Source organism: Geospiza fortis, unplaced genomic scaffold (genome assembly GCF_000277835.1).
Source record: "Geospiza fortis unplaced genomic scaffold, GeoFor_1.0 scaffold84, whole genome shotgun sequence".
NCBI classification, from domain to species: Eukaryota; Metazoa; Chordata; class Aves; order Passeriformes; family Thraupidae; genus Geospiza; species Geospiza fortis.
Window position 1 is genome coordinate 2,240,094 of NW_005054363.1, and position 8,595 is coordinate 2,248,688.

At 44.5% G+C, this 8,595-nt stretch overlaps 1 protein-coding gene across 1 annotated transcript in view; it reads right to left on the bottom strand.

Annotated features, from left to right (window-relative positions):
- LOC102036091 (solute carrier family 15 member 1-like) overlaps positions 1-8,595 on the bottom strand; it is a 42,447-nt gene that overhangs the window by 17,922 nt on the left and 15,930 nt on the right. The window contains exons 4-7 of the mRNA XM_031059559.1: positions 7,236-7,425; positions 5,209-5,231; positions 2,256-2,340; positions 2,031-2,172 (exon numbers count right to left, since the gene is read on the bottom strand). Coding sequence (XP_030915419.1) covers positions 2,031-2,172; positions 2,256-2,340; positions 5,209-5,231; positions 7,236-7,425 — 440 coding nt within the window. The remainder of the gene's footprint in view (positions 1-2,030; positions 2,173-2,255; positions 2,341-5,208; positions 5,232-7,235; positions 7,426-8,595) is intronic.

The following is an 8,595-nucleotide window of genomic DNA, read 5'->3' on the forward strand; positions in this document are numbered from 1 at the left end:
TCCAATCCTCTTTTCTGCGAGTAAAAGCATGTTCCATTTTCACTTTGCTGGACCCCGAGTACGTGGCTGAAGTTTAAGTCATGTTCACTTGTTTCCTTAGGTGGGCCTCCATTCAATAGGCACAGACACAGGTCTCCAGGTTGGAGGAAAAGCAGGAGAAACACAATGCAATGATGTGAAATTATTTAGAAACCCAGCTTTCAGGAGTAGTCCCAAACCTAGTGCAAGGCAGTAGAATGAAGGACAATGCTCAAAGACCAAGAACAATCCAACTATTTGACATAGGCAAGAGATCCTCACAGCAAGCTTGGAGCAGCGCCCTGATACAAGAGAGACATTGACCAAGTTCCCCTCACTTTAAAACAAGGTTTATCTGACTTAAAATTGACCTCGCCTGTAGTGTAGTAAAAAAAAAAAATCCATAAAGTGGGGCAAGATGGAGTCTGCTGTTTAGTGGTATTTAATAGACACAGTTTAATAGGGTTTTTTTTTTTTATAGCACTGCCATAGAGTTACTTTATTTACCTAGCAACCTGGGAAAAAGTCTCCAATTAAAGTTGAACCTGAGCTGATCAGGAATGAAACTTCTGGGTTTTATTTGTGAGGCTTACAAACCCACTGCAAAGACTTACATAATTGGCACTGCATTGATGGCACACAATTAAAAAAATAAGTGGGTTTCTGTACTATTTTCCCCAAGAAATTCACATCCAACAATCTGTGAGCAGGTCCCATCACATTTCTTGACAGACATCGCACCAAGTACATGGACTATGGAAGATTGGAGCCTCTCCTTTAAGGGTGCTTAACAGTGCCTAGGTAATCTCCTCTTCCTCTTGACATCACAGATTTTTTTTTAATTCTTGTTTAAGCCTTCCTCATGACACCTTGCTGCATTTTTGGGTGTTAAAGCCTAATGGCATATCCTAAAGCATGTTTTCTCTTGTTTAAGCCATCCTAACAAGCTCCTGTTAAAGGTTTGGGCCTTTCAGTTGCAGTGCTGGCCTATCCAAATACCAAAGGACAAGAGTCATGCCAAGTTTCATCTTGATAAAACATGAAAAAGCCAAAATAAATTTAAAAAATAAACCACAGCATCTAGACAAGCAAGTGCACAATATATTTAGGCTGCAATCTGTAAGACATCCAGCTAGTTGCAGTGAGTTTGCACTGCTCAGAGCAGCTGCACAGAGCACATGTGGTCTGTGGTCGCAGGCTGTGGTCGCAGCCCTGGGCTCCCAGGGGCTGTCCCTACAGCGGAAGGAGACAGTGCAGCTGACTGCACAGCACATCTCTAATCTCTGGGAGACCTTTGGCAAGTCTACTCACATTCATGGCTCATAACCCTCCATAAAATCTTTACTGTGCTTTTTCTCAGGCAAAGTAAACACTTTTAGTATCAAAACATCAGGAAAGGAGAGGGAGATAAAGCTATTGGAAATAACCTGGTTACATTTCAAAGCACTGCAGTGGTACTATCCTGACCAACCAGCCTGCAGCTAAAGACACCAAAGACATCATTTAGAGAAAGAATTGCTACTCAGTAAGACCCCCTCACTGATCTGTCAATTCTGAAATCACATAGTATTTTAAAACTTATTCTAAAGCCTAGTTAACACCAGACAACACAGTAATGCACTATTTCATTGGCCACTAGCAACACGTAGATAGTCTGTCCTATGTAATTATAATCCCCAGTATCTATTTTCACAGCTTGGTGAATACTCTCCTTAGTTTTGCTTACATTTTGCCCAGGTGAGAGGAAAAACATGCAGCATGCTGGAAAAGCATGTTACCACCCTTAACCAACTAGCAGATCTGGAACATTTGTTAACTCACAGTGCAGTTTCAAGTCTGAGCTGAATCAGTGAAAACCTCAAGCTTTGCTGAAATAAAACAAACTATCCTGGAGCAGTCAACACCAGCTCTGAAGCTGTTGTTCGCAGCTGCAGTTTTAGGTGTTGATTTAAGTAACTGTGGTTTCAGGTGAGCTTTCAAGATCTTTGGCTGCTTTCTGAGGAAGCACTCACTTAAACTTTCCCAGCCAAGAGTCTGCAATGACGGCTCCAAGGATCGGCGTCAAGTAACACAGAGCGACAAACGTGTGGTAGATGGCAGTGGCAAAGTTCTCCTCCCAGTGTAGGAAACGTGTGAAATACAAAGTGAGCACAGCTGTAGGAAGAACAACAAAACAACAGGTTAGAAATCCAAGTCAGGCCTGGGCAATGCTCAGCACGAGGAGACAAGGGACATACCTTTCATGCCATAGTAGGAGAACCGCTCACAGAACTCATTGATGACAATGAAGAAAATGCTCAAAGGGAAGCCAAAGCACAGCACCTGGAGGCAAGAGACAATATGAGCTCAGAGCTGTGCAACCCAGACTAACACTCTTCACTGGAACCCACAGCTCAAGCAAGCTCAACATGGACTCGGTGGGAGTGGGTAGGTACTCAGGGTCTGGAGGCTGCAAAGGCTTCTGTGGGATGACAGTAGTTTACCTGAACCAAGAGTCAGTTGTCACTTTCCTCTCTTGGTCCCCAGAGGTCTGCACACCCCTCATTTTGCAAGAGACCTTTAGCAATGCTAGAAATGACCTACAAGTGTTGCACTACGCACCTTTGAGGTCTCCAGCACCTAACCCTTACAGCAATCTTGACTGGTATCTAAAAATATGCAAAAAGCCAATGTTTTTGGAAAAACAAAAATCAAATCCCAAGGCCAACTAAAAATGCACCAAACCCCTGCAGTAGACCAGTTAGAAGCTTAGGGCTATTTTTAAGCACCTGTAATTAAAACAAATACACACTTAAACTTTTCATTCAGGCAAATCCCTGAGGAAAACTACTTATCCTTAAAAATACTCTGCCTGATGAAGAATCCTTCATTTCATCAGACCTGATCACAGAACAGATTTTAATCCTAACCTGAATTAACATGGCTTTGGCTGCCAGGTTCACTGAGCCTTCACCTGCTGCAACAGGCTTGTCCATGGTCATCATCATGCAGTTCTTGCCACTGAGACAGTGGTTAAAAGGCATACATCATGTACAAATCTGACATAGTCACTAGAAATCTGCAACTTTAATATCTGATCACCTACTTAGCTTCATGGAGTGGATGAATATATAATTTCTAATAAAATTAGTGGGGAGGCAATTGGAACATAATCCTACATTTTAATCTTTTCATGGGTACCCTGCAAGTAGCAAAGAATCCGATTTTAAAGACATTTCCAGAGGCAAAGCAGTTCTCCATGTTCAAGTTGAATTAAAAAATGGCATTGTTTGGATCGCAAAAGTTTAGGAATTCAACTAACCTTTATTTTGTGTGAAACAGGAAGAAATTAACCTTGCAGATCAAAAGGAAAAAACATACAAGGAAATCATGCCTGACACAAGTAAATTGCAAGCCACTGTCTCCAGCAAAGTCTCAACAAACAACGCAACACTTGGAGACTTGGGTGCTACAACAGGCTTTTTTTGGGAATCCTACAAAAGAAATGAAAATAAGAGAGTGGCAGGAGCATTGTTGCCTGATCTGACTCAGTCGTGTGGATGCCTGAGCAGCGCTGACCTTTGTTGTTTGCAGAATCAAGTACACACTGCATATCCCACCCATGGTTTGATAAGCAGGCTTCACAGCAAGAACCCAATCTCAGCTGAGGGCAAGTGCCAGGTGGGATTCCTCCAGCTTTAGAGAACAAACATTTTGAGCCCTAAATATAAACTTGTCACTCTTGATTTATCACATCCTCCATGGGCTGAAACAGGTGTCTCCAAAGGAAGACAATTCACATATATCCATCAATTAGATAAAATTCATTTGAAGTTGCCCATTTCGATCAGCTGAAGGCAGCAGGAGGTTTGGACAACTACTCCCACCTTGGACACAGGTGCTGCTGGAGGGCTGGAGTTCACCCAGAAGAATGCCTTGTGCCCCCATCCACACAGCATTCCCCTAAGCCATGCAAATGGTCACGGCATGGAGAGTCACACACTGAAGTTTTGGTTCAGCACATGTTAAGTTGGTTACGGAAACCCAGGCTGTGTGACTTGTAATTGGGAATAGCCCAGGTGGAGAGGAGGGAATGTCTGTTCCTGAAGCAGAACAAAGACCTCCCCATGTCTTTTCTTGCCTACAGAGGAAAAGAAAGACAAAGCAGTCCTGGCCCAGGAACTGGTGGGACCCATCTCCACCTGAATTTTACAAGCACTCACTAAAATCCTTTGATCGCTTGGGGTTCTCACAAACCTCTCCAGTGTTTTGCTATCACCCTACACAAGACCTTATTCTTTAGGAGGGTGTTACGTGCTGGTCTGGGAAGGTCACAATGCAGCAAGGCTAGATTTTTGTTTCAAGCCTCCACTGCTTCTGTACCTGGTGGAACTGTCCTGCACTCCCATGCTGGCACAGCAGCCACTGGTGGGTTTTTAGTGGCTGCCCCCAAACTGGAGGGGGTCTGCATGTCACGGCTGGAGCTGAGCATGGACAGGGGCATGCAAGAGAAAGCTTCTGGGTCTTTCCCAGATGACAGACCTTCTGTTTTTCCAAGTTGCTACGGGCAAGAAGAGACTATACAATTAATCCTTTCTAATATATGATGTGTCCTTGTTTTGCACTGTACTGTCCTCTGTTACAGTATTCATGTGCCCATACACACATCTACCAAAACCTTTTCTGTTGTTACCCTCATTGGTCAGGAAGCATCAGATCCACCACCAAAAGGTAACCTGAAGGTTTTATATGTTTTATAATTCCCTCTATAACCTCACCCTGCCCTGGGGATGCCACCACCCTGCTGCAGAGCTTTGACTTTTTTTGCTGAGGAAGAGTCTGTGGAGTAAAACCTTGCAAGATAAGAAATACAAAGGCAGAGCTAGGGCTGCTTAGACACATGTCATCAACAGTTCAAAGATTCAACTCAGCTGCAAGAAGGATGGGCTCCAGGGACCAATCTCCTCCATACCAACATCTGCTCAGTCAGCAAAGCCTCTACAAACATTTTATCAGGGTGGTGAGCAAATTAATGCTTAGCTAGAATTTAATAAGTTACTAGGCTGCTTTTGCACATTTGCCAGTAAGACTTTATTGTATACATTTATTGTATGTTTAGGGTAATTTTTATTTTGGACACTGCTAACATTACCAAATGTAACCCAAAGAGAATCTGTATAGCAACTTATTATGAGGGAAAATAATACTTACTGACTTGCCAGTACTTTTTCCACCTGTAGAAGGAAAAAAGCAAAATACAAGTTAATTGCAACTAATAATTAATACTGCCTTGAAACCAATGCAAGATTCAAAAAAGGTTTAACTCTAAATACACATTGAAATATAAACATAGTACTGATCAGGGTGAGTAAATTTTCAGTTTATTAAAGGGAGACTTTCCTTAGTTATTAGGCAAAACTTCACTCAACAGCCTTTGGTTCTTCAGAGTGTGCATAAACTCCTACACACCCAGGAGAGGCTCAAAAGGACTGAGGAGGCAAAGCATCCCATGGCTGCTCACCACACATCATTCAAGGGGGTGGAAACCAGCCACCCACAGATGATGAGCCCTGTAACAACTCACTCTTGGGGATGTTACCTTAAAGGCAAGTCAAGATTAAAGAATAGACTTGAGATGCCCTGCCAGGGATGGAGGTCAAGTCCTGAAAAGGGACTTACAGAGGACTGAATAGAAAGCCCCAGCTGAGTGATCCACTTTAGCAGGCACTCCCATAACCTGAACCCTTAACCTGGGAAGACCTGAAAGAGCAGAGGGGTCCCACTGAGGGCAGCAAGAGCACACAGCTGCTTGCACCCCTGAAATCACTTCCAGGTGCTCTTGGCAGACCTCCTGCCCCTGGCAGCACGCCAAGTAGAGCCCCGCAGGGTTTCCCCAGCTCAGGAGACAGGCTTGAAGGCTGAGCTTTGACTGTGTCAGATAAAGGCTCTGTGCCCACATAGTGGATGCCAACATTTTACATAAAACCACATAAGCAAGCTCATTATCATTAAGATAAGACCAAGTACAAGATGTGAACTTTGAAATCCTTGCTTGTAAATCAAGTCAGGCCATAATACATCTATAGGGCCATAAGACATCTTATAATACATAAGAAAAGTATGTTTGTGAAAATCATTATTTAGTCCATAGTCCACAACAGATGAAAACAGCTGACAGCAACACTACAGTTTTTGACACAATATTAAATCAAGTAAATCTTCACAAATCACTCAAAGAGATTATTCCAATTCTTTCCTCCACTGCTGTGGACAAGTACCTTTGCAACAGAGACAGTAGTACTATGCAGGTGATTCAAGAATATATTTTCCTAGGGAGCAAGCAACATTCTGAAAGCGCTAACAGACCCAGTTCAGGGCACATGTGGCTAGACAAGTTATTGAAGTTATTGGCAGTGTCCCTTCCACAACCCACCAGAGAAGATACACTGACGGATACCAAGGTGTCAGCAATAGCCCATCTTCATATCAGCTCCTTGGTTATTTCCACTTGTTGGCCTTTCCAGCACATGTGCATCCCACTGCCAGTTTTTTATAACATGCACTGAGAAAAACAGCATGGGCAGCTCACTTCTGTCTCTTAGCTAAGCCTTGGGGAAAAATATTTAGGATCTGGTTCTTGCTTTGGTTTGGGGTTTTTTCCGCTTTCCTGATGGCAAAAGTATCACCTCTGCAAGAAACCTTACCCAGAGGACATCACAGAGGCAATTTTTTTCAGACAACATCGTTTGACTTCAATGTTTAAGAGACACAATTATTTCTAAACATTTTGACTTCACCCCTCTATTCTTGTTTTGCAGCGAGGGTTGGGGAAACTCCAGATAGCATTAAAGCCAACCGTTCAGTGCAGGCACCTAGACTGAGGACTCCACTATCAGGCAGCTTCAGGGTCTGACCTACAAAGCACAGAGCACCCACCATCTTGCATGATAAATCTGAAGCTTGCTAGTGGCATGTTGGAGCAGTCCCTCTTTGGGGCAACATTCAGCCTCTCTTATTTTTTCCCCACAAAGAATGACCTGCAGAACTGCTCATTTTCATAAAACCAAAATACCAAAGAGCTCCACATTTTTCATTACAAAGCTCGAATCGGTTGTGCACTTTGTATTCCCTTAAGACAGTTAACATTTTTTAAGACATGTAAAGTTAACAACCACTCAGTTCTTGGCTTCAGCACCACATCTAAATAATTATCAGTGTGCCATTCTCTGCATCCCAACCTTGCAGGTCAGGTGGGGCAGCCTTACAGCTCCAGCCCCCTCCCACCACGGTGGTTCCCTCCCTGCAGTCACAGAGATGCAGTGGATGCTGCAGCCCTTGCAGCTCACAGTCCGTGACACGAGCACACTGGGAGCACACTGCCTTGCTCCATGCAGCCATCACAGCAACTCTGGCCAGATGAAATGCTTCCTGTCCGTGGCCACAATAAATCTGTACCCACCCACACTGTCACCTAGGATGTTTCTGCCTCCAGAGCAAGCCTACAGTCCTGACACCTGACCCGGGGCACAGACAAGCCTATTGCCTCTGCTCCCTGGAGCAGCCCTACAGCACCTTCACAAGGATGCTGCTACCAACAGGACATCCCCCTCCAGGAGTTCCTGCTTCACACCTTGCTACTCCAGAAAAACACTCACACAGAAACTATCCAAGCAAATCCATAAAGCAACAAGCCTGATATTAAATGGGCAGACACAGCTGCATTCCATTTCTTTCTCTTCAGAGAACTATCTCCATTTTCCTGGATGTCTGCCCAAGCCAGCAAGACCCCTGGCAGCACCACTGACATGTCCTCCCTGCTCATTACTACGGTTGCTTGCCCCCAGAACACAGATTTGCTTGCTGAAGATGCAATGGCACTTCTTTGGTTCATTTTTTTGGGGGGTGGAGGGAGGGCATTTCAGGTTCCTTCCCTATGTGAGACAAAGTTTCTCCAGCCCAGGAGCTGCTTGCTGTGAGAGACACCCGTGTACTCAGACACTGCAGGACCAACAGACCAACAAAAGGCAATGGAAACATACATCACAAAAAAGTCGGTTTTGTACTTCTATTACTCAGTGTTCCAGTTTAGACAGGACAAAATCTTCAGGATTAATTAGATAGATGGGTTCTGCCCTTATCTGCATCTTCCAACTATTTATCTATGTATTTAAAAACCACTAAGTGAACCCTAGGCAAACACTGTCAATGAAAAGGCATTATATATCATCTGCAAGGAACACCACATTTAACTTGTGCTCAGATCTCAAGCTCCACATACCTTACAAGTGTAGTGTAGGATAAACCTTACCGGCTCAGCTCTCAGAGCTTACAGAGACCGAGGCATCAGCTCTCGGCTCTCACTCGGGTTTCAAGGCAGGATCGTATAAACCAGGATACAGCGTTTGCAGAGGGAGAGCTGCCCCGGAGGGAGAGTAGAGACCCAGGAGTAGCCGGGGACTTCCTCAGACCGACACCGAGCAGCAGAGGCAGCCCTGGGCGGGCGAGACCCTCGGCCACGCTGTCAGCTCGATCACGGCACGATCACCCGGCTCGGAGGGAAGCGGCGGGAGGGATGCTCATCCCGGGCTGGCATCCCTC